The following is a 25,992-nucleotide window of genomic DNA, read 5'->3' as shown; positions in this document are numbered from 1 at the left end:
CCAGTTGTAGGAGTACACCTTCGAAGAAAAGCAGCACAACGGTGTACTAGCGAGCAGTGCATTATTGTGTCCCCAACAGCGACCAGCAGAAGAAGAGTGGCGAAAGGAAAAAACAGTTGAAAACTCAAAACCCAACAAACAACAGGAGCAGGCACAAAAAAACCAGAGGCAGCCAACTCGCTGTTCGAATAGCCATTGGAAGTACATAGTTATGGATTCAATATGGCTGACGACACACGTAAAGTTCGCGTCGAGGAGCAACTGAAGATCAAAATAGGTAAGTGGTGTTCTCCAGGTCCCTTCTCGCTGGTGTTTTGTGCTTGCGCCCCTCGTACCCGTGGGCAATCGGGTTCCGTTTTGGTGTGCTTGGTGCGACAACCACAAGTGCGCGAAGTTAAGCGGAAAGGTTGAATGAATTCGTTGATTTCATTGCAATGTTTACAATACAAAAGAAAGCAAATTTCGCTAAACATGGTGCATGGAAACAAATGGTTACTGGTGATGGTGGGAAGGTGTCGAAAAACAGGAAGAATCTGTAAGCAAATGGATAAATGTGTGCCCATCGAAGTGTGCAATCGAATCGGGAATTCGTGCAGAGATCCTACGTTTGTGCAAGATTTGGTCGAAATGGGCAGCCGAATCGAACCAGTGCAAAGCCGTAAACGACCATATTGGCGGTGTATAATTTAACAGTGAACCCCGCAACGTACCTCGATTGAACCAGCAACATATAAATGGGAATTGCTACGGAGCGAACGTGGAAAGGGCACGAAAGAAGTGTAGTGGCAGAATGTATGGAAGGCAGCAGCAGCAACAGCATTCGCCGTAGTTGGTGTGTGTTTCTCGTTTCAGTGCGGTTCCATGTGTGTGGTGTGGGTAGAAAATAGCTGATTTCCAATGCAATGGAACAGTGCGTGTGCGGTGTGCGGAGTTTAACGGGTGCGGGGCAGCGGGACTCTGGTTTTCTGGTAGACGTTGAGATGTTGGACTGTATGCCTCGCCTCGGAGCAGCGAACCGAGATTGCGAATGTCAACAGAACGGGGATTCAAACAAAAATCTTCCCCAGTGCAACACCCTTAGTCAGTTAACGTATGACTACTAGATCTAGTAGCATTTCCATCTCATGGAGTTAGTATGACTTGCATGTTTAAAATAATCGACACAATTGGTAAACCAACAAGTTAACAAAGCATATCCGTTAGGCCGACTTTATATAAAACTATTGTTTAACATTGTAGATATTCCACAACATGAAGAGGGAATTTTTATACCGCCCGTGAGCAAAAAACGAAGAGAATAGCGAAAAAACACATTGCTCGCAACGATTGCTAAGTTGGTGGACGTAAAGATGAATCGAAAAACCCAAGAACCCATGAATGGCAGCAATCACTGATTCGGTACTGCTTCGCTTCGGCCATAGAACGCAAGCGTACTCGGTTCGAATGTGGTGCCTACGTGCACTGCTTCCGGCATGTATTCATACGACAAAACAGAAAACCGCAGAACGCAAGAGAGAAACCAAGAACTAGCGAGCGCGAGCAGGTGGTACGAGTGTCCCGATTTCCGGCTCAAATAACCGTGGGAAGCATCCCGAAGGACAGCTGAACGCCCGTAGGAACAGGAAGTGGTAAATCGTTTGTCGTTCATTCATGGTTTGCACTCGATGGCCGACCGGGAACATCATCTTCCTTTCGGTCCGGGAAGACTCTCACTTTCGGTTCCTTGGTGTTTGTGGTGTTTTAAGGCTTTCTTCGAAAGTGGCTCTTAATGATTTAAATTTTGCGACCCAGCGGCTTGTTTACTCGTTTATAAAATGCTTTACTTTCTCCTGATGAAAATAGTCAGCCGAAGGGTTTGGAAGCACAATGAACAATTGGACGGTGCTTTTGGGGCACAATTTCCCAGAGAACGGTTCTCACAGGGCCTTGGCGGATCGAGGGCCCTCGGGTCTATCTCGGTGGCGGTAAATTTACTCCTCGGTGGAGTAACTCCGCCAAACTATGTGAAATATGGAAAAATGCACCGAACAAAGGCCCTGGAAAAAGTCCCAGCCCACTGGCGCCTACCGCGAAGACCCTCGCCTCTGCCCATTTGCGGGATACGATGGAAAGTGAGAAAAGTGACAAATATGAAGCCTCCGTCGAGCCATTTCCCTCGCGCTCGAACCAGTTTCCCTGGCGCTCCGGTCCTGGTTTTCTTTTTCGTCACCGGAAGGCAAAAATACACGCAGGGTGTGGGGAAACTGGCGTGCCGCCTGCAGGTGGTGGAAACATTTTACGGTCGGAAACGGCCCTTCCTTTCGCCCCTGCAGCCTCCTGAGAACGCTCCTCCAGCGGGGCGAGAAGAAAGTGTTCATCACAATGCTCGGGGAAATAATTACACGGCACGGCAACGGGTCGGGTGATGATTTCTCTGGCTCAACGCCTGCACTCTTGCTGGCAACGATTTCCACAATACCACATCATCCAATAAACCCATCACACCAGACCCCGGTGTCTACCGCGTGGAAAGCGCATACTGTTGCAATGGGGGTTTTGTTTTCCACCGCCTGGTCAGTTTGGTTGGTTTTCTTGCATTTTGTTTTTCGTTTGTTGGCAAACGAACCATTGCACCGGCCGAGCAAAGCTTTAATAATTAAGTCGAATGAAATAGAAAGTGGCAAATTGCGGCCCGAGATGGATGGATGTTAATTGACGTTGATGAGCGAGGCGATGATTTGCCGTGCCGTGGTGCTGACGTCAGAGGTTTGCTGAGCTGCAAACAGACAGAATTCGAGTGAAATCTGGTCGCGCAAGAAGTAGTGCACCGAAATGACAAAACTCATTGCACCTTGCCGAATGCGCCGCTGGATGTGCTTACCTCGGGCTGAACATGAGATATTATTTGTCAACATGCTTTGATGGCTTTGCAACTTGCCGTAACTGAGTTAAGGTTTCGATGAAACCCCAAAAAAAATGGCTTAATTTTGCAGAAATATCTCATTCTTCAGGTCGACGGGTGTTTTGTTGGTTTCAACAATGTTTCACCAGACCAATCGCTGATGATTGATTTCCCATCTTCAGTTCCCGCCTTATTCAATTGCCAACGTTCGTTTAACTCAGACGTTTGGTAAAATTGTCGTAAACACTCTTTTAAACTCTGATAAAATTACATGATTTATAATGGGGATGTTTTGACGGCAGTTGTTTTAAATCTGAGGATTTTCAACCTATGCTTTTTCTACAGTTTATTGTTCTAAGCATCGGTAAGGCTGTCTGCTTGTTTCGTGATCATGTCTGGTAAAAAAGTAAATGACTCATTCCTCTCAGTTGTTCAATATTTATGCCGCAGATTACAGAGAAACATATTTACCGTTCCTGCTTAAACTAGTACCAGGGAACTAGAAGAAAACAAAACGTAACCGGAAACACTTATTATCCATTCTGGATGCAAGAAAACATCTACTCAATGCAGAAATTGTATGAATTGCTGCATCCTCCGCCCCAAGGCGCTACATTCTGCCATTCGCGTTGGAGTGTCGTTCCGATCGTCCGACTATGGCGTGAAAGAATTATGAACCAGACACGGCGCAAGCGAAACAAAAAAAAAAAAAATGACTCAGCCAAAGGCCAACGCCGCCAACCCCGATTAGCGCAAAACTGAACCGTCCGATTGTCCATCCGATTTCCACCACTACCACCACCTCCACCCAGCGACGGCTTAGTGTCCCCGGCTCGCCGGCCAAGCCAACGCAACGGCCGGATACGGCCGGGACACCATGTAGGGAATCCACCATGGTGATTCATCATCGAATTTATGATGGCAGCCCCACATCCCAACCACCGCCACGCACGAGCCACTAATATTTATCCCGGGTATAAGTTTCAATCACGCGATCATGCGCGCGAACTCCAACAAACGAACAAAGGCATCGATGCATCGATCTCGTTTGTCATGCACCGGAGTGCATGGGAAGATCTCGTTGTCAAGTAACGGAGAAGGAGGAGGAAGAGGGGGTGTCATCTGGACGGCCGACGGCCAGACGCTGCCTGGAATCATGGTACGACATGGCTGTCTATTTGCATGTAGCGTAGATTAATGAGCTCATTTCTTCATAGAAGCGACGGAAAAGATCATTCTACTACAGACAATAAAACGATCTTTCAACTAGCGCCGAGAAGTAGTCACGAGCGGCAACTAAAAATGCTGCTTCGCCCGAAAGTGAGTCATGTTGGTTTTCGCCAAACCTTGGAGCGTCCCCTTTATGGAGATCGGCTCGAAGGCATGCAGATTTCGGGGTTGTCGTGCGAATGCCTTAAAAGGGGTAGCAGACCGATCGGTCCGCGGTGGGTTGTGGTTGCAAAGTCACAAGTACTTTTTCTAAAAATTATTTTCCCTTCAACGCTTCCAACCCCAGGCTTCGGCCACATAACTGCACCGGTGGCTGGATGCTTTATTGTTCGCTGAACGTTTTACTGTACTTTCGAGCAGTTTATTGCCTGGTGTCTGTGTGCTGGCTTGCGAAAAAAAAAACCAAAACCCCATCAACCGACTCCGCTTGAGACGAGCGAGTCTGAGCCCAATAACGCGATCTCTCTACACGATTTGCTGACCATATCCGATCCGATGGTCAATACCAGTAGCTGTAGCGGGTAACAGTACCGGGTGACCTGAATCCGGCCAGAAGCATCGCCCCACAGCGCGCCGTTCGAGCTCCGGAGGCTACAAACCAAACCCATTTCCACAATCCATCCGGACCCGGTTTGGTGGGGTGAAGGGGGAGGGGAGAAGGAGCGAACCTCGAACCTGAAATGCGTGCCTTACCTTGAATGGGTTAATTAGCACACAAACCCCCGAGTTTGCTGGCGTTTTGAACACTTTGAAGGGCAGAAGGGGTGCGGTTGCTCTTGTCTTGCCGTCGGTCGCTTACTCGCTTGCGGAAAGCTGGGTCCTACGCAGGTTCCGATACGAGTACAGCTGCAAATCGAGGCGAGTTTACCGCCCGCGTGTTTCCGATCCAACTTCCGATCGGGTCGAGTTCTTGTGGTTTGCTGAAAATCCATTCTATTTTCGCGCGAGAAAGAAAAAGCCAACCAATCAGTTGCGCGACAACTTGACTTGCAAATCGGTAATCAAGCACACCTCGGAGGAGGAACGTCGTTGGCGTGCTGCGTGCTCCTGGCCATTGACGCTGACGCACAAGGGAAACTAATCTATGCCAAATGTGCGGGAGGTGACTGCTGCGCGTAGAAAAACCCGCGCGACGAGGCGTGATGATTGATTTGCAGCCTTAGTGCACTATTAAACTAACGGCCAACGGCGGGCCAGGTTGAGGGTGTCGTAAAATAGTACACTTTATACACCTCCAGATCCCAAGGGTGATCGGTTGGAGCGTATGCTGATACGTTTGTCTGCAGTCGAACTTTTTTTCCCCCCAATGAAACGATTCGACAAATAAGGGATTTGACATAAAAATGTAAACGTTTGTTTATCTTCTAGGTCCCTCCGTCTATCGTCCCGCTGCTGCCTCTTAGGAGGCTCTTATCATTTAAACACAAAAAGTGGCCAGAAATTGGGCTCGTTTAACATAAATTAGCCGCAAGCCGGGGTTTCGTTAATCTACCTCTCCCATATTCGCCCGGACCCAAAAGTCGCTGCACCCGAAAGCTAGGTTGCGCTAGGGGTTCGTGGGTTGCACCCGACAGATCCGACTCGGAGTGGAAGCCACAAAAGCGTCGATCCGTCGCAGCCGTCTGTGGCCGCGGTACAACAGGTACGTGGCCGTGTGTTGGTGGCTATGGCTTCATTCGTCCCACGGCGAACCCGCCGACGAAACTTTCAATTTTTCGAAAGTTTTTAAACCATCGATTTTCATCATCATCGGCTGGGCTGGCTGGCTTGGCAGCCTCACCGATCTCGGAATACCGGGGCGAAGATTTCGCCGGTTGCGTCGCGACACCGAGATGGGGCCCATCGGTCCGGCCCTTTTTCCCCCTGGGCTTCCCGTACAGTGGACGCCGTCTCGTGTCGTTCCGCCTCCACCAAACCGACGACACTTTCTCTCGCACACGGCAACACACCGGTTTCAAAAGACGGTCGAAGATTGACGGTTAGCATTTGAGACTCATCCAAAGCAAATGCCGGGGCGATCTGATTGATCCTCTACCACGAGATCGATATGGGAGCCAGAAGAGCCTCCGGGAAGCGCCAATCGAAGCGACCGGCTGGAGTATCGGTGGATCAAAAAGCAGAAGTCGTCGGGTGATGTGGTTTAATATCCGCGTTTACTTCGAAGCTTCAATTTTCTACACTTCCCCCGGATAATGCGAACGGCAGGGAGGGAGCCCAAGTGTCGTAACGGTTAATTGAAGTGCGGAGGTGACAATCGGCTTCCAAAACTCACCGCTCGCCAACCAACATACGGCGTCGATGGCGACGACAACCCACACGGAGTGTGTCGCGTGTTGGCATTAGAAGAGTTGATTGGATTTTTTCTCTCCCCCCCCCCCCCCCCACCCCCCACCCCTCCGCCCACTCGCCCTTATTTCTTCGCTGGCGTGGTACGCCTCCATCGTGGTGTCACGCATGCCCGGGCCATTTGGCAACGATCTTCGCGCAACAACATCTTTTGGGACTGATCTTTTGTGTTACGCAAAAAAAGAGAGGGAACAGCAAAAAAGCAACACTCACTCTAGCGGAAGTGGCGCTGAAAAGGAAGTGATTACTCAACACCCCCAAAACCGGCCGGGTTTAACTTTCCATGAATGAATTACGAAAGCGATCCGATCGCTTGATCGATGGGAAGTTGTTGTCGCCTGTAGTTGGCGAAGTACTCCCGTTGAGTCGCTTGGTGAACATTGGAGAGTTTGTTGAGTGAACTTCGTTCCATCGGTCTGTCGTGGAAGTGTTGGTCACCCTTGTGCTTATCAAGCTATACTCAACGTGGTGCAACAAGATCATGCATTTGTAGACGACATGCCCCTTCAACTGGTAGTTCGCGGCGCCGTCTGTTGGCGAAGTGGATTCGAAGTCCAGACTCTTTGGTCTCTACTTCCCCGCCACGACAGCTTCTCCGTAGCGCTAGTCGTGCACGGCAACAGGACAGCATCCCAGGGCATTCCTTCCATGCTTCCTCCATGATAGCACCGCGCACCGGAAACGTGAGAGCCTCTCCCTCCGAAGGTTTCTGGCCAGGAAGAAGATACAAAAAAATCACGTGTTTTACCACCCGTTCAGGCTACTCGACTATTTGATATCCCGTCTACGAAGCGGTCACAAGAATGCAGCCCTCTGCGTGCGCCGGTGGCACTCCGGTGTTTGGCCGGTCTTCTACCGGTTTATTTTGTTTTTTTGAGGTTAAGTAGACAGAGTGTCATTTCCGGTCGTCAACCAACCGGGAAAGTGCGCAAAGTGTGCGTTAGAACCACCACCACCACGACGGTCCTACTTCTTGCTAATGCACTCTCTCTACTCCCCACACTCCACCCCCGCCCGCAACCCCTTCCCTGGCCGGATGTGGCATGGTGGTGATGCAAACGTGGGACGGAATGCTACTCAAAACGCCGCACTTATCGGTCAGGAAATTACTCTATCTTTTTTACTGTCTAGGAGACGGCGACGGCGTGCGGGCCACGATGGGATGATGAGAGAAACACACACGCACACAAACTTACGTACACACCCTTCCCACTGTCTCACATGCTTGCCTTCATCCTCGAGACGTTTCGAGTGGACACCGGCGGCAAGCAGCAGCGTAAGGGTGTAAGGGCGGAGGTCAACTTTATCAGGCAAAGTGTCAGAGGGTGTGCAGGGGGAGGTTCTCTCCGTGTTGTCACCAACGGAGGTATTGTTCATGTGCGCGCTCCGTCATCTGTGTTCGAATGGGTCACGTTCGGAACGATTGGAACCGGCGGGCGGAGGATGCCCTTGCCGGAACGGGAAATGTGTGGTGGCCGGGTGGTGTAAAGATGATAATTGTTCATCCATTTGTCGCTATCAACGGCCTGAACGTGCCGCCGGAAAGGACGACCCGTCCTCTCTTTGGCGGGTGCATTGGGGGCAACATATTGGAGTTTACATTAAAGTGGAAAAGGCGGTTTACAATCGCTCATTAGCGGTCGGTCGGTTGGTAATGTGTTTGTGCTTGTGTCGTGGGCACTTATTCTAAAATATCATCCATCATTGAAAAACCGAAAAACCTATTAAAATTTCTCCTATCGGACTGAGGGTTTTTCTTTGTTTGCCTTGTCATTTCTATTTCGAGAATTGAAACGAGTAGGAACGTCTTCGCAATCGTAACCATTACATTATTCTTATTCCCCCATTTATGCCTTTTTGTGAGTCGTTAATGAACATATAATTTTTACATTAAAAACAACACATGTCGCACACGCTTTTCGGTTCCCAATCGAACGCGTTGCTTTGCGTGGCCTCCAGTGCGTGTTGATGTTGCGTAAAACACTATTCAATCAATCCAAAATGGACCTAGAACGCACGCCGTAGGCTCTCCAGCATTCTATATTCCCTAATTGTTGATAGCCCCCCGTTGTTGAGCCAGTTCCAGTTTCCTGATAGTAATAACCATGGGTCCGGGTCCGGTTTTTTGTAGTTTCGGCTCCCTACCGGAACGCCGATGAAATTAATCTTTCACAATGGTTTTTAGTTCGTTTGATTAATTTGTTCTAATGGGTGGTGGGGGTTGGGGGAGATTGAGAGGCCGATTATGCCGCCCCGGGTTGCCGCATGAGGACCAATCGTAATCGCATGAAAAACGACGATATTTTAGGTGCGATGTTGTTTTGTGCTTGTGCTGCTTTTGGGTATTTCATGAAAACCTCAAATTTTTTCCTCAAATGTTTAGCAGCTGGCAGCTTTTTTTTTAAATGCCTTCTGCGAACGAAGATCTTTTCATTGAGCTTATACATTTTATTTGTGACATTTTTTGTTTACTCTTATCGTTAACCCCGCGGTACTCTAGATAACCGTATAAGTGTTTGAACACGCTTTTTTGTGATTTAAATTTGTTCAAATATTTTTTATTCTGATGTTTTGCATGAATTATGTAAATAGTTGGGCTTTCTTTACATGCGATTGGGCCGTTTTCCCGTGGTAGCTCTTTGACAATATTTATCCCGCACACCACGGGGCCGATAACTAGTCTAATGACTCACATATGGTGTAGTTTATTCAACCGGGAACACTTTGTTTTCTCTTCCTTTCGGTGGTACTGTGCCATTTCGTTTCTTTCGTTTCCTCCCGCTCTTCGACGCCAGTCCACGCGCAATCCAGTTGCATGTGTGTTGTGCCGCTTCCTTGAAGGCGGACGCTTTCTGCCCTCCAGACCGATCGACCGACCCGAAACCCAGCCACCCGGAACGGGAACCTTCACGGGCTTCTCGGGGTTTCGCCGTCGAAAAAGGGCGAGAAAGGAAGGGCAATAGCGGACGGAGGACGGAAAAAAATAAAACATCATCCCACCACCACACCACCATGCATTGACCGGGAGAAGCAGTCCCTCGCCTGGTTGCTGCCTGTAACTTAATACACACCACCGGCGGCATTTCCTTCGGCTTCCCTTTCCCGAGGCTGACATTGCATTGCTCGCCGTCTCGGTGCGTTTGCAACCGGTCCTTTCCGTGCCGTTCAACCCAATGTTCCTCTAATGAAAACACCCCATCTCTGAGGGTTGGCACCGTTCGGTCCGCGTGTAGGTTGTTCTTTAGTTCGATTTCTTCCACCTTCCACGTCTCTCACATGTCACATGTTCTGTTGGCCCCCGATTCGGCCGTCGATTAGCTCACCGAAGCTGGATGTTGTTGGCTGTTCCGTTTGGTTGATCGGTGGGGTTGCGCTACGCTTTGCTTGTTTCTGTTTGAGGTTTGATTTTTGCTGACGTCGGGCGAGCGTGAGATTTGCACGGCGTTCCAAAGTATGTGCACTTCCGGCCCCGGACGGAATATGTGTGACCGTTAATGGTGGTGGTGGTGGTGGTGGTCATTTCCTGTCGCATTGGCCCAGGTAGCAATCGATCTCGGCTTACTTTACCCGATCGGCTCATTAAGCTTAGACGGAAAGGGACTCAACGCAAAATGTAATGTGTATTTGGTCATTAAGTTAAGAGAAACTTTACACTGAACTATTCCCCGCATGAAATAGTTGGCCCTTTTGGGGGAGACGTGTGGCACATCAAAGAAGAAGGTTAGCCCATAAAAGGCGTATGCGTTTAATGTGCTTGCCCTAATCTTATCGCTAGCGCCAACCGGAAGACAGTGCCGCAGTCGGCGCGAGCTTGATGGGCACCGGCATTCCCGGATTTGTCGATTGAATGTTTAATAGGAAAATCTATTATTAACCTTTTATTGTAGCGTTGAGCGATTGCGCCCTGTTTTCATGAATGTAGCTAGTATGACGTCAATGTTTAATTTGTTCCAATGATTATAAAATAAATCAGAGGTTTTAAATTTTATACGAGCCTAATTCCTAGCATAACGTTGACAATTTAATTTAATCCAAACCACGTCAATATTTTTTACGATTAGAGATCGGCATTTTTTTCATCCGATTAATTTCAAAGAATTGAAATAACAACTGTCTAATGTTAAAATAATCTGCTTGAATTTCATACCATCTCTCGTTTTACAAAACATACCGTTGTTTTCATTAAAATAGTTAGGATTTTTATTACAAAGTGGATGAAAACTTTGGCTTTGGTTTTAAGAAAAAGTCCGCGCTCATTCCTGCATCAGTTCGTAATGGACAATTCAAAAGGAAAGTGATTGCAGAAAATACTAAACCGACCCCAGAATTGTTCAATAGTTAGTATTGAACACTTAAAGGGTCCTTCAATCGTATGAGATAACTTTGACTGGAAGTAAATATTAGTCATTTTCAATTTAATCTTTTTTACGGCATCCAACGGGAGTCCGCGACAGCCGAGCGGTTGCGTCGGTTAAAAAATTGTCCCATGAGCCCCCAACCATCTTGTTGATGACTTGGGTTTGAAACCCAATCGAGACCGGACCACCCCCATCCCCTATAAGAGAGGACTTATTATCCATGGACATAAAGGGAAAAGGTCTAGTTATCCCTTAATGGAACAGGCATGACCAAACACGGTCGTTACGTCAAGAACAAGAAGAACGGCATGTAACGTATTTTTCAACTGATTTTAAATTGTTAGTTCACGACAGTCCTCCAACTTTAGAATTCCGAACATATGGTGTCCGATGGAAACATTCCAAATGGAACGAAACACGTTCTTTCGCGCTTCATAGTATCCCTCCGTAATCATACTCTAAGGTCCAGTCGAGTGGAACCTCGCGCTGGCCGCGAAAGTGAGTAACCCACTATCACCCAGCAATCGATGCGTGGATGCACGGCCAACACTTACACACACACACACCCCGCCGCCTGCACATAATCCCTTCCCGGTTGCATCATGCTTCCGTTGTGTGTGCCGTCGTCGCATCGTCGTTCCTATCTCCGGGCGCCTCGGATTGCCGCGATACGTCCAATCTGCTGCCTGTGTATGTGTGCGTCCGTCTGCTAACGCTGGTGGCCGAAGGTGGCGAGACTCTTCCGAAGTAGGAGAGTAATTCATCACTTCCGGTCGCCTCCGATAAGCAGTGCGTCCCGGAGAAGGAGGACTATTGAAGTTCCCGGACCGGAGGCCGGTGGAGGAAGTGCACTAGCGCCGCCAAGATGTGCGCTACCGCCGTGGGGACCCCTCTCCCCGGGGGCCCGTACTAACTGGAGCACCATTAACGAAGCCGGCAGCTAAGAAAGGTGGCCAAAGGAGGAGGGGGTTGAGGGGCTGGGTCGGGTTATTTGAATAACGAGGCATATGTGGAGTGACTTTGCCCCGCGTATCGCGCTAATGTGTTTCATTCAGTAACAAAAAATACCGGCATCTATGTGCGCGCGTGTGTGTGTGTGCTTGTTGAGGCAGGCGTGAAATGATGGGGGTTTTAAAATACGCCAACTCGTTCTGCCTTCTAAGGTGGAACCAGGCGAGAGACCGGCAAACCATTACCAAACGGCCCTCATGTAAAGTTTATTTGGATTCGATTTGAAGTGCCTCCCTCTTCCCCACAGGGGGGAGCAACAAACCCTTCCCCGGACGGAAAGCGTCCGGAAACGTCGATGGGAACGTCTACCATTAGCAATTGGTATTTCTTTTCTCTCTCTCTCTTCGCCTTGGCTTTGGTGTGGAAAACGCAAACGAAACCCGCTTGTTGCAGCCGGCTGATCGGAACGCGCGATCCGTGAACAATCGACCACGGGGCTCCCTTTTCGGCTGGACAGCTCGAGCCAGCCATTCATTTCGTTTCCCAATTCGGTTGTTTTGCTCATCTGCTCGTCGTTCCGCGCAAGACGACGGTATTTGCGCAATCGACGCCCCAAGACGACGACGACGACGACGACTACACAAACGCCAAGCGCGCCACTTGGGCACACAAGGTCACGCGAACCCCGCGTTTGGCGTGCGACGACTTCCCATGAATTCCGTGGGCTTAATCTCAAACTATATACACGCACACACACACACACACGCGCAAGTATATGTCACATGTGGGGAACTTATTTGGCGTGAAGCATGCCTCTCCGGGAGGCGGGCAGGAAAATTTGGCCCCCGAGCAGGATGTTTACCGTACCGTTCGTCCCCGGTATCGTCATGTAAGAAGCAATCCATTTTAATGAATGGATGTCTCCCCGTCTCCTCCGGGGGACGTGGTTAGTTTTGTGCAATTTTATCTTACTTTGTTTTACTTTTAGTCACTCGCCGCTTCCCATCTCCGCAATTGGAACAAGCTTTGGAGTAACAACTGTCAATCGCATGCCTCAAGCTCTGGTTGGAATATCCGTCTCCGCGTTAAGCATTTACCCACGTAACGAAGTGGTAGAAAAACAAACAAATCCTGTCCGAGGCAGATGCCATTCCGAGGAAAACCCATGGCATCCCGCTGAGAGCGAGAGAAAGAGAGGGGGGGGGGGGGGGGGGGGCACTCTCGTCCTTGAACCCTGGTTTGGGGAGGAAGACGTGTTCGATAAACCATCGTTGTTTTGCCCCACGTTCGAAGCAAACATAATGTTATCCATCCGGGAAGTAAGACAACACTGTTACCTATGGAATGGAAAACACTCTCCCTGAATGAATGAATCGTCTACTTCGGCCAAGTGGCCATCGATTTCGTGACGACGGCGACGACGACCAGGTGGTGTGCTCCTGATCTGGCTCGATCGATCGATCGAACACCCAACCGGGTGGGCGGCTCGTTATGAATGGAAATTAATATTGACGGCTGAATGGCGAACGGTGCTCCCTCCCACTCTGACACCACGCCGAGGTTGGTGGGTGTGTGTGGGGGAGAACGTGATAAAATTCCTGCCCGCCTGAAGTAAGGCCCGATGGCGAGGACCATCGATGGAGGATGGCTTCATTTCATGTCAATTATTGTCAATCGTGTATGTAGATACCGGACCGTATCCAGGGAATATGGACCCCGTTAGCGTGTCTGTTCGCCTTCTCGGCATGTGCTTTTTTTCGGTACGAGAGGACGACGACGTTTGGCGCAATTTGTCACGCTACTTACCCCGGCCGACATTGGCCCGTCATTGAAGAATCCGACAGCACCCCACCCTCCCAACCGGGGACCGGGGAGGAACACACAATCCCCAAGCAACATCCCCGGGACATGCGCAGTCGGCGCTTGGCGTCGCTTCTGACGCCTCCGATGCGTATAAATTCATTCATAACGTCGCCTCGTTCGTTTATCAATAATATTTACTTCATTCCGCAGCGCGCACAACTGGGCTGTTGTTTCTCGGAGGCGAGGAGAAGGTGTAGCATTTTCTTGAATCGATCTGGGAGCTGATTTTTATCAGCAGTAAATTAGCACACACCCTCTGGTGCTCCCATCGTGAAAGAAGAAACTTACTCTATAACTTATGCCCTTTTCTTTCTGCGAGAGTCACAGAAGGGCTGGAAAGGGAGAGGAAAGGGAGAGCGAGAGGGGTCGTGATGGATGGGGTAAAATGTTACCGCGGTTTCAAGGTTTTGTTGAAAATGAAAACCACCTCCCGTCGCCTTCCTCGTACGGCGATCAGTGAGGATAGACTTGCCCTAACCAACACGCCACCACCACAAGTACCCTTCCCATCGTGCGCCTTCTTTGTCGAAGTGATTCATTCGCGCGGCAGGAAATGGGAAGGCAAGAAACCGCCACACCACGCTCGGTACCGCACTTCCCAAAAGGGGGTAGAATTATAACCCGACGGTCGCGTTTCTGTTTTTCTTCTAACAGTACTAATGTGCTTCTAACACTGCATGAAAATGACATCACACAACGTGCTCGACGACGACGACGATGACGATGACGGCCGGGACAGATGTGTGTCGCCTGCGGGTCTACCGGAATATCCACCGCGTGCTTTACCATCGCCAGTTGTGGCCCGCCCGTGCTGGGCTTATCAATTTCCCATATCCGCACACTCTGCCGCCCGCCATGCCTTCGTTCCCTTTCCTTGCTCTAGTCGATGCGAAAAACGTTCGTTCCGGTTGGCCGACGGAATGGCTGGGTTGGATCACTTTCAGGATAAAGCCTCTGGATTCCGGGTGTGCGTGTCAGCGAGCGAGTGTGTACGCGCACTCGTGTGTCACCTTTGGAAGCAATGTCATTTCAATGTCTCTTTCGCGAGCAGAGTTCTATCGACGGCGCGGAAGCGCATCGAGGACGGAAACGAATGTATCTGATTCATACACTATCGGTTTCGAGTCATGCATGATGGTACGTGAAAGGCATATAAAAAGCCAGCTAGGCGTATATAACTAGATGTGGCTGCGTTATATAAGTAGGTGATTCGTTGAGCACTCGAACTCATGGGGTTACAGGGTAACGAATATGAACCTTAGTATGTACAAGTATATATGGTCAAACTAAATTATTGTGCTCAGCCTGAGTTGTGTCGAGTGTTGGCGTCTTTTTCTTTGAAAACTGATGCTGTTACCAAGGTACTAATTTTGGTGTCGTTTAATTGTTCACAAATTGTGCTTGCGTGAGGTCATTCTTTTTTCCAATATATTGTTTGATAAGTCCGGTCGAGAAAGCAATAGTTGAGTCGGAATGACGTTATCCATTAAGAAGGGGTTTCATAAAACGACCCTTATTTACTCACTTATGAATCTTTTTAAAAATATATGATACATGGGAACAATATTTGAATTCATATTTCCAAACATTCTACTAATATGTGTTTCGTGTAAAGACAGCGTTAAGCTATCATTTACTTTATTAAATAAATAATTTGTATTGCAAATTTGATTTATTTCTCCTCCGTCCGTCGTTCACTACAAACAATCCTTCTAACGTTCGTTCTTCCAGGGGAAGCGAAAAGCCTTGTCGGACGCAGCAGCAATGGCGGATCGGCATCGTCGAAAGAGAACCGAGATGTGTACTGCACGATCGCGCTCGACCAGGAGGAAATCTGCCGGACGCCCACGATCGAGCGGACGCTGTCGCCGTTCTTCGGCGAGGAGTACCAGTTCGAGATACCGCGCCCGTTCCGCTACCTCTCGGTGTACGTGTGGGACCGGGACCGGCACCTGAAGCAGGACAAACCGTACGGCAAGATAGCGATCCGGCGCGAGGACCTGCACCAGTACAACCACAAGGACCACTGGTTCCCGCTGCGCCCGGTCGACGAGGACTCGGAGGTGCAGGGTATGGCCCACCTGCTCATCACCATCGACGAGGACGGTGGCCGGCTGAAGCACCTCCACCAGCCGGCGGGGGGACCGCTGCAGCTGCAGCACCATACGATGGGCGAGTTCGGTGACTACCGGTACCTGTTCCAGCCGTCCGCCAAGCTGCAGCAGCAGCAGCAGCAGCCGACGGCGCAGCAGCAGCAACTCGAGCACCAAAACCATCTCAACCAGCAGCACCATCAGCTGCACCGTCTGCAGCACGGGGCGGGCAGCCCGGGCGGCGAGTCGAAGGAGAACGCCGAAATCCTCCCGTACCATCACAACAACCACCACCACCACCACCACCATGTGTCCTCGGCGGGCTCGACGATCACGAACAGCTCCGCCATCATGGCGATGCAGCTGAACAGCTCGATGAATAGTACAAACTTAAAGTTAATTTACCCCACGAAGGGTAGCGGCGGTGGAGGCATCGATGGGGTGGTGGGTGTTGGCGGTGGGGGAGGCGGTGTTGCCGGTGGTGGAGGTACGCTTCAGCTCACCCCGCTGCGGAAGGTGTTCGACTCGAACCACACGTACGGCAACGGAGGCAGCAATAATGGCGAGCTGCTGGTCCACGGTGGCAGTGGGACGGTGGGCGGAACTGCGAGCAGCCGCGTCACTATTAAGCTGACGGAGTGCGTCGATCTGGCGCGCAAGAACGGCCTGTGCGATCCCTACGCGATCGTGGTGGCGCACTACTCGAACAAGAAGACGATTACGAAGCGCACGAAGGCACGCAAGAAGACGATCAACCCGTCGTTCGACGAGACGTTCAGCTTCGAGCTGTGCATCGATGCGTGCGGGAGCGACTCGTCGAAGAGTGACAGCAACAACATGTACACGGTGATGCCGCTCGGAGGGGCCGATCTGTGCGAGGTCGTGATCAGCTTCAAGCACGCCAGCCCCGGCATGGGCGACGACGTGTTTCTGGGCGAGATTCGGCTCCCGCTGCGGGGGAAGCAGCAGCAGGCGGCCGTGCAGCCGAGCGCCTGGTACTTCCTGCAGCCGCGCACGAGCCAATCGCGACCGATGCGCACCTGTGCGACCCCACCCGGGACGCGCCTTTCGTGCGACAACTCGCTCGGTTCGCTGCGGCTCAAGCTGAACTACACCTCGGATCACGTGTTCCCGCTGGCCAACTACGACCACCTGTACAACGTGCTGATCAAGACGATCCACCAGAAACCGATCACCGCTAGCGCCGTGTACATCCTCGGCGAGGTGGTGCAGAACAAGACGGAAGTCGCGCAACCCCTCGTCCGGCTGTTCACGCACACGAGCGAGATCGCGGGCGTGATCAAGGCGCTGGCCGAGCACGAGATCTCCAAGCTGACCGATCCGACCACCATCTTCCGCGGCAACACGCTCGTCTCGAAGATGATGGACGAGGCGATGCGGCTGTCCGGGCTGCACTATCTGCACGCCACGCTGCGCCCGATCGTGGAGGAGATCTTCGCCGAGAAGAAACCGTGCGAGATCGATCCGACGCGGGTGAAGGACGTCGGGGCCATCGAGGGCAACCTGCACAACCTGCAGGACTACGTCGGCAAGGTGTTCGAGGCGATCACGAAGAGTGCGGTCAAGTGTCCGCCGATCCTGTGCGAAATCTTCCACAATCTGCGCGAGTGCGCGGCCAAGTACTTCCCGCAGAACAAGGAGGTCCGCTACTCGGTCGTGTCCGGGTTCATCTTTCTGCGGTTCTTCGCGCCGGCCATCCTCGGCCCGAAGCTGTTCGATCTCACGACGGAACCGGTGGTAAGTACCGGGTGGAGCGACCTTTGCGGAGGGTGTCTAATTACCAGGGACGGAAGTGATTAGCGGATTGGTCGTGTGGTCGCCACAAATAGATAAACCGGTGCGCGTAAGCCCTCCGGATGCTATTTTTGGGACTTTTCTTTTTCACTCGAATGGAACGGAAGGGATTAAAGCGAGCCCCGGGTCGGTCGGTTATCTTATCGCAACCGTCTCGCGTCGCAGAGCCGCACGATCATGGAGTCCGCAAGCGTTTCATTCATTGATGCTCTACACACATCATCTTCCTTTACGCGCACTCTGATAAGGCGTCGGAGTTAAACCCCCGGGAGCGCATTCCCCTTTTTCACTTTATTCCGGTTATGAATGAATGAATGAAACGGCGTGCGGCCACGAGGAGGGTGGGCACGAGCAGCCGCGCGAACCGGTCGCGTAGATAAGAGTTGATTTCCGTTTGCAACAACTTTTCATCACCTTTTCTTCGACTCTCCTCCACAGGACGAACAAACGACGCGTACGCTGACACTGATCTCGAAAACGATCCAATCGTTGGGCAACCTGGTGAGCTCGCGATCGGCCCAGCAGCCCTGCAAGGAGAAGTACACCGAGCAGCTGTACAAGAAGTTCTGCACGGAGCAGCACGTCGAAGCGATCAAACACTTCCTTGAGGTGATCTCGACGGTGGGGGCCACGAACACCGGCACCGAAGGGCACTCGAGCATGCTGGAACCGGTGGTGCTGAAGGAAGGGTAAGCATGCCTACGTACATGCAGTACTAGAGGATAACATCCCTTCCCTGCCGTGGGATCCGAAAGCGAGGATCCTCGGGAAACATGGAAGGCGGGAATGATAATGACCGACCTTCGTCCTATGGTCGCCTCTCAAGTTTGCTTTGTATGTGTGTTGTCCATTTCCGTCTCCTTCGACTTCTTGTACCCACCATCCGATTCCACCAACCCTCTTGTTTGTCTGTTCTCATCCTGCAACGATGTTACTGCATCTTTCCATTCGGACCACATCTTTTCCGTCGTTTGTGTAATGTAATCCGGCAGCGCGACACTGTTATCCTTCGTTGTATCCTTGAACAAAATCCCACCCTGTTATCTTTGCCCCACCCCCCCCGATGTTCGAACTTTCGCCCACTATGTCATTTATGTATCTCTCTGTATTTTCTCTTCTACTTTTTTCTACTGCCACCTTCTTTCGACACCCACCACCACCCCTACCGCCTTCGCATCGTTGTGCACGCGAACGAAACGCAAACCACAACAATCGTCCCTTCTTATCGTGTCAACAATTTGTCACTAAACAATTCCTAATCGATCGATCCGACCATACCTAATGACCGTCATGCGGGGCGTGCACGACCGGTGTGTTGCCCACACGGGGTTGGTGGTGTTTCCACAAATTAAAAACAAACCAAAAAACAAACCAAAACCCATCTGACTGTATCATACTGTTTGATGGGGAATGTGTATGCGTACGATCTCTTCCCGCAGAGAATGGTAAGTTTCTTCTGCAACTCTCTAGCTGTGTGTTGGCTTTGTGTTTTTCTTTTCGTTTTCGTTTTCGTTTTGATAAACTGCAATTGGCCGCGAGTCATGAGGCAAAAGACGTTCCGTTTATTTTATCACAAGCCACATATTTGACTTTTAGTTTCTTCAAGTCATCTGTTTTACTCTGTAGTGGTACGCTTCCAAAGTATGATTTGTTTTCCCGGTGCGAGTTGTTATTTGGCTTCTTGTTACACACTATTCTCTTTAATGAGTAGAATCTAAGCGATTGTATTGCCTTTTTATTCATGTTTCTTGCGACCTAACTCTGAGTGTACCTGTGGAATTGTGCTGGCTTTTTTAACGATGCTAGACTTTTCTAGCAATTCCGCAATTAAGTTTCTTACACAACATTTGGATTATTATTTATTATGAAGCTTATTTAATACTTAATGTATTAAAAGAAAAAAATGTATGAAGCTTATTTAATATTTAACAACAAACTCAGCTCTTTCTACAAAGCTGTGTGTGTGCATTCAGGAGACTAAGTCACCCTTTTTTTTGTTCTACCGCCTTCTATAAGCCTAGACTATCTGGCATGTGAGTCCACCCATTGTTCTTACACACAAAGGGTATCCCTTCATTTCAACACTTTTCTACCAGCCGCCAGCAAAAATTCCAAATATATGCAACACGAACAATCGATCGGTCTTGTATGCTACAAAACACTTCCCAGCTTCTAATGTATTGTTCTTGCCCAACCACTTGTGTCCAACAGAAGTGGTCCAATGTGTAGAGAGTCCAAGTGATGTTTGGTTCTGTTCGAGTTCCGTATGAACCCTTCTATCCATACTTCCACCCAGTCCCAGATCACTAAAACACACACGCACTTAACGGCTGTAGGACTTTTCCTTCGTTTCCACCATCATCAGTCGATGGTAATTGAATCCGCTGGTGCATGATGGATGGATATCTACAGCCAGACCCCACACAATAGAATGTTATTCCGTCGGTTTGTTAGTGTTTTTTTCTGTTTGGTTTTCGAAGTGTTTTTAGTTTTCCTTACGGTTATTGTTTCTGATCCTGTTTCTAGTCATCGGTTCTTGAGTTGCGCCCGCGCATGGTTTTGCATATGCATAAAAACAGGTAGCAAACAATGCAGAATGCATTAGAGAGGCACGCACTGTGCTGTTCTTGCGCACACAAATCCCCCTTCCTCCCTCTGTGCGTTTTGCTGTTGCTCTAGTGTTTGTTAATCAGTAGCGAACCAACCAAGATCCTTCGTCCCAACCGCACAACCGTTCCCGCGGGTGTCGCAAGCTAACTAACTAACGCAAAACCGTCTATCCTCTGTGTCTGTTTTCCATCCTCCCGGCCTTGTTTCCACCACCACCATCGACACTCCGCACGGTTCGCGCACGCAGGATGATGACGAAACGGGCCCAAGGACGCAGACGGTTCGGGCGGCGAAACTTTAAGCAGCGCTACTTCCGGCTGACGACGCAATCGCTGAGCTACGCGAAGGCCAAGGGAAAACGACCCATCTGTGATATACCGCTGGCTGAGATACTGGCCGTCGAGCGGCTCAACGAGCGTAGCTTCAAGATGCAGAACATCTTTCAGGTATGTGCCGAACTATCCGATCCGTCCTCCAATCCGATGCATTTCCTTCCTGCGTTATAAGATGTAACGGGCATAAGCTATGTTGATTTGTAATATTGGACATGAATGATAAATTTCTCTCGTCAATTATGTTGTAGAATGCCTTTTCTTCGAAGCACCCCATTATGGACATTAGAATGTTTTTTTTTCGAATAACCTAAACCTAATAATGGAATAGGAAGTGAAATGAGACAACATCAATTGCGAAAACCCTCAATCGGGTATAAACCAACAGCAATTGCAAACCAAATGAAGTTTTATTGAATCTGGGCCGGGTTTGGGATCTGCGTTAAAATATTTATACTTTCGATCAGGTAAAAATATATTTTTCAACTTTTAGTGACTGTTGAAGCTATAAAAAATGCAGCAACTCAACAGGACAATTAAAATTCATCCTCATTCTATCCAGGGGTTAACAAAAAATCATATTTTTTTATAGATTCCGGCCCCAGATTGCGTGACAAACGTGGCCAAACGCCGGGAGGAAGTAAAATAATGCTCGAACTAATTGGAACTCCCTTTACAGAAGGAAGCTCCAACTGACGCACAAACACGCACCCCATCTGTGCTCCGATGTAAAGCATTGGGGCAATGGGCCAACCGAGACTTTGTGTTCCATTGGTTGCCACCGATGCTCCAACACTCTTCTCATCCCCTCGTTCCAGCCCTTTTTTATTTTTCCCATGAAACAATCGGAAAAAGGGATTGTTACCTTTGCTGGGCCGGTGCAATATTTCTGAAAAAAAAAGAATTGTCTTTGTCATGTTCCCTCACCAACAAGATGGTGGATACGAGGAATCGGAGGAGGGGAAGGGGATGCCTTTCGAAAGGGCTACTAAACCTGTGGCCACCATCGGAGCCGCCAACCCTGCGCAGCTGTCGTCATCGACCAGTCGGCAGAAGAAAATCAACATAATTGTGGGAAAAGTAGAAAAGAAACGCACAAATCATGTCTCCCGTCTCGAGAGACCCCCTCGGCTTTTGCTGCATATTGCGGTCGTGGTGCAGCATAGGAATTGTGAAGATGGGTGGAAATAATGAAGCTAAGCATACCCTTTACGTACATATTCATGTATGGATGTATGTATGAAACGGGCCGCGAAAGGGAAACATGCGAACATTAAAATGTTCCAAAAGGCCCGAGAGTTCTAATGGCGCCCAGCGAGAGCCCAGCGCAGCAGAAAGGTGGCCAACAAACAATGGTTTGTGTAAAACAATTGAATGAATCGAGACTCCGGTGGAAAATTGCGCCGGGCGAAAAGGGTGGAAGAAAAACCAAAAGACACAATGTCGTCGTCGTCGCCGTAATGGAGGAAAAGGGTGCAGTTACATTGCGCACGGCGTAGAGTTTCCCTTTTACATTATTTTCCACCGCCGAGCTGTTTCCCACCTGTTTGAAATGTCGGCTGATGGAAGGAGGTATCGGTGGCGGTGGTAGGGGTCATTCTATCGTTTTTCTGCCCTTCTTTAACACACGTGTGCGTTGATCTCTCTTTTCTTCGGTCTACGGCCGACTGGAGAGAGAGATCATTAGGACGACGGGCATCCATAATGGCATGGATTTTGCACCCCCACCTTCAGCCAGCATGAAACAAAAACAAAGAGCATCGGTGGACGATAAGGCGCGCAGGCGCCGACCAACACTGCTACCACCGAGCACCATTGGGTGGGAAACATTTCCCCATTCATAAAAGCGATTTTCCTCCCTCCCAATCAGAGGGGGAGGGTATTGGATGATGCCATCTCTTTCGTTGTCTGTTGTGGCGGAAGGGGGTGGCGGAGCTCAGCACACGAACACAGTTCATTCATGCAATCGCCGCCGAGTTCATCGCTCCGTCCGTCGTGTGTTGGCCAGCTCAGCTCGGCACAGAAATCCGATATCCATTCAAGGGGTTTCAATGGTGCTCTGCCATCCCGCCCCCTTTCCACCACCGAAGGTCGTCCGGCGTGTCCGGAGGGATGCACGCGTGTGTTATGAGCATGCGAACATGGGCACACGAGAGCCGAGAAGGACGCTGCTGAGGTCGAATATGGGGCTTGCGAGAGTGGGTTGCAGAATGGAAAATTTATTTATCTTATCCCCACGAAGCGATCAGAAAATCGGTCGGTCGGTCGGATAAATGTAAATAAGACATCGGAATGGTCCGAAATTAATTTTGCTCAATCCGAACGCGATCGGAAGCGGTGGTGGTGGTGGCGCATCGGAACACAATTGGACTGCGTCATTTGGCTGTTTGAAAAAAGAAAAGAAGAAAGACTAATAAAACTTGCTCCCAAAGAACGTGCCATTAAAGTATATCTTGGTTCGCCTTTTGGGTATCGAGGCGCTTATAAAATCGATGAATGCAAATTAGCCAGCGGGCAAAAGGGGTACACTGTGTGGCGGTGGCTCGCACCATCCCGTCCGGAAGCCAAACATCTCAATCCGTCCATCATTCTCCCGAGCAGTGAGTGGTGCACCATTGCACACTCGCGATTGATTCGTGGATCCATCCAGTTCCACGCATATTCCGGTCACATCGGGCAAGCTGCAAACAATTTCTCGTCTGCTGACGCCAATCCATCCGGATGTTAGCTATCCACTTTGCACCGAATGAATTTCAATCGCGCCCTACCCGATACATTGTTTTAATTTTGCAAATAAAGCTCAGTTGAATAAACCCCTACCTCAAGCTTGGTTCGTTTCAAACATGGTCGCGACTATGCCGATGCCAAACTGGCCTAAACTAGGTCACTGAACTTGCGGAGCACCGTTGAAGGGGGATTCCACATCCTGCGTGCTCCAGGACGGTGCTTCTGCGCATTTAAATCTTCCGGGTCAGCACCAGGATGTGCTGCAGTGTCCCTGGCGGACATCCTTTACGTCATACCTTTGGCCTACATTTTCAAATTAAATAATTGGGCTGCATCAAATTGAGCGACCCAATATGCTAATGGGTGTCCTGTTTGCCATGAAATGGTTTAGGTTGTCCTCCTTTTCCCTTAGGGAATTAGCAAATGATCTCCCACCATTTTAATTGGCTTCGACAAATCTAATTAGGAATTCCCATCGCAGAACTTGGGACTGCGACGTTTTCATAATTTGTATCATCTGTAATTGTATATCATCGTTTCGATGTTAATTTGTTTTAATTTTCGTAAAACAGCCTTTATCAGTCGTGCTAATAATGGAGGGCTTGCTCCCGCACTAATAAAACTGTTTGGTGCAAACTTTCATGGAGACAAATTTGTTCTTTGAAGAATTTGATATTCTCTTCATTATGTCCTCAATGGAGACCTGAACTTAATGCACTTCTATTAACGTTTAACTTAAATTTTTAAAATTTAATTTTTGTCTGTAGTGTTCATAACCATTGTTGAATAGCCTATTTTTTTAAAATTACCATTTCATCATTGAATTAACATTTTAAATGGAAACATATTGGATTGTATAGATAGGATACTCCAGGCTCTGTTGCTGGTTATTCCCATCGTTGGAACCTTGAAAGACCTTTCACAAGATTACTTCTCCAAGAAGTCTAGAGAAGTTAATGTCTCAACACGATTTGCTTTCGCATTGATTGTTATTTTCTAGGGAATAATACTTTAAATAGTTACGTTTTTTAAGGTTCTTATTTAGTAACCCTAAATTCTTCTCATCTTGCAGATAATTAAAAAAGATCAACGGCCACTCTATGTACAAACGGCAAACTGTGTGGAGGAGAAAGAGTGGATCGATCTGCTGAGTAAGATCTGCCAGAGTAACAAGGCCCGTCTCGTGAACTTCCACCCGCGGGCGTACATTAACAATGTATGGACTTGGTGAGTATTTGCGGACCATAGCGATTCAACGGTCAGTGTGATTAAGAGGAACGAAATTTGATTTATTTTTCCCTGTCCTTTCGCAGTTGCAATGAAGCTGATCAGTACGCACAAGGTTGTACGCCCGTCTCGTCCTCCAATCCGATGCAAATGGAGTTCGCGAATGCCCTCGATCCAGCCCGTGACCTACAGCGGTTGCACTCGCTGATCATCACTCACCATTCGAGTCTGGAGGAGCTATCGCCGGACCTCAACGGGACGCCTAGCGAGGACCTGGCGGCCGTCCGGAAGACGATCACGAAACTAAACGAAATCGCAACCGGCCTCGAGCTGATCCACCGGAAGTACAAGTCGACGCTGGTGCGTGATCTCCGCTACGGCAGCCGGCAGGCCCCGATCGGCGACGATAACTATCTGCACATGCCGCGGATGGGCTTTCCGGCTGCGTTTATGGCCGTGGCTGCCGCTGCTGCCGCATCGTCCGGGGGCACCGAGGGTGTCCTGCTTTCGTCGTCCACTGTGTCGACGGCTAACAACAACTCCTCTTGCCTGTCGAACAGCACCAGCAGCAGCAACAGCAGCAGCACCAATGGCAACACCACCCTCGTGCGGCTAAACACCGGAACACCGGTTGGTGGTGTCGGGGCAGCAACGGTGGCGAATGGTGCTGGCGGCGTCCCGAGCCCTCACCACTACTCCGAGGGCGTTTCGGGAACGCTGTTTTTCCCGCACCACCGGAATCGGCTCGTGTGTGGTGGTGGAGACGCAGGCGGAGACCCACTAACGCCGTGCTAGTAAGTTCTGTGCCCGCAAACAGCGCAACAGCAGTAGCAGGAGTCCCGGGGACCTGAAAGATATGCGCGGGGGAGACAATCATCCAACAACAACACCACAACAACAAAAAACCCACCCACTGATCCCGCGCACCTTTAAGTTATTTATTTTCTTCGTCCCTTTCGCATCATAACACTAGCTTCCTTTTAGTGATCGCTCACCGTTGGCTCAGTATTTGACTCGTTTTACCCAACACCAGCAGCAGCAATACACCCGACACAGAATCAACAATCTGTTGTGTAGCGTAGAAAGGGTGCGTTTCCTAGACTCCCCAATCTCTAGCGGAAAGAGGGATAAATAGAACTCCCATACGTCTCTGTATGTAGCGTTTCCTTTCCTCGTTTCGTTAACGAAACGGTTCGTACGGTTTAGTTAGGAAAACTCATTGCAATTGTATATATTAAGTTTAGTTTCCTTTCTTACATCTTAAGTAACTTTTGTGGACGAGGGTGATAAAAGAGACGACTCCTGAGCTCTTCTAGTATGTTGTATGTTGTAATGTATGTTTTGTTCTTGTGGCGTGACGTTTCCACCTCGGCCACCAACTAACGGGTGTCCTTTTTGTTGAAACACACACGCACATTTCCGGGCAACAAGAGCCACCTTGGGGACAATTCCCTACAATCTGTCGGTCGCGGATAGCTCTCTAACCTTACCCATCCCGTACTGTGTGTCAGCCATCGAGTGCATTCTTTACCCCCTATGCTAATGATAATCATTCCAAA

General features: G+C 49.5%; 1 protein-coding gene across 1 annotated transcript; it reads left to right on the top strand.

The window, feature by feature from the left end:
• On the top strand, nucleotides 1–25,588 carry LOC131272731 (GTPase-activating protein). The gene is made up of 6 exons (XM_058274565.1): nucleotides 1–277; nucleotides 15,361–17,480; nucleotides 17,976–18,226; nucleotides 20,395–20,593; nucleotides 24,279–24,433; nucleotides 24,520–25,588. The coding sequence occupies exons 1-6, from the start codon at nucleotides 223–225 to the stop codon at nucleotides 25,226–25,228; spliced, it is 3,489 nt and encodes a 1,162-aa protein (XP_058130548.1). The 5' UTR covers nucleotides 1–222; the 3' UTR covers nucleotides 25,229–25,588.
• The last annotated feature ends 404 nt before the right edge of the window (nucleotides 25,589–25,992 follow it).

Source organism: Anopheles coustani, chromosome 3 (assembly GCF_943734705.1).
Source record: "Anopheles coustani chromosome 3, idAnoCousDA_361_x.2, whole genome shotgun sequence".
NCBI classification, from domain to species: domain Eukaryota; kingdom Metazoa; phylum Arthropoda; class Insecta; order Diptera; family Culicidae; genus Anopheles; species Anopheles coustani.
The sequence above is the reverse complement of the archived record's forward strand: the minus strand, read 5'-3'. Positions and strand labels throughout refer to the sequence as shown.

Coding starts and splice junctions, on each gene's coding strand:
- LOC131272731 (XM_058274565.1), top strand. CDS start 223: ATGGCTGACGACACACGTAAAGTTCGCGTCGAGGAGCAACTGAAGATC. Junction 18,227..20,394: donor CCGGTGGTGCTGAAGGAAGG/GTAAGCATGCCT, acceptor TCGCGCACGCAG/GATGATGACGAAACGGGCCC. Junction 24,434..24,519: donor ATTAACAATGTATGGACTTG/GTGAGTATTTGC, acceptor GTCCTTTCGCAG/TTGCAATGAAGCTGATCAGT.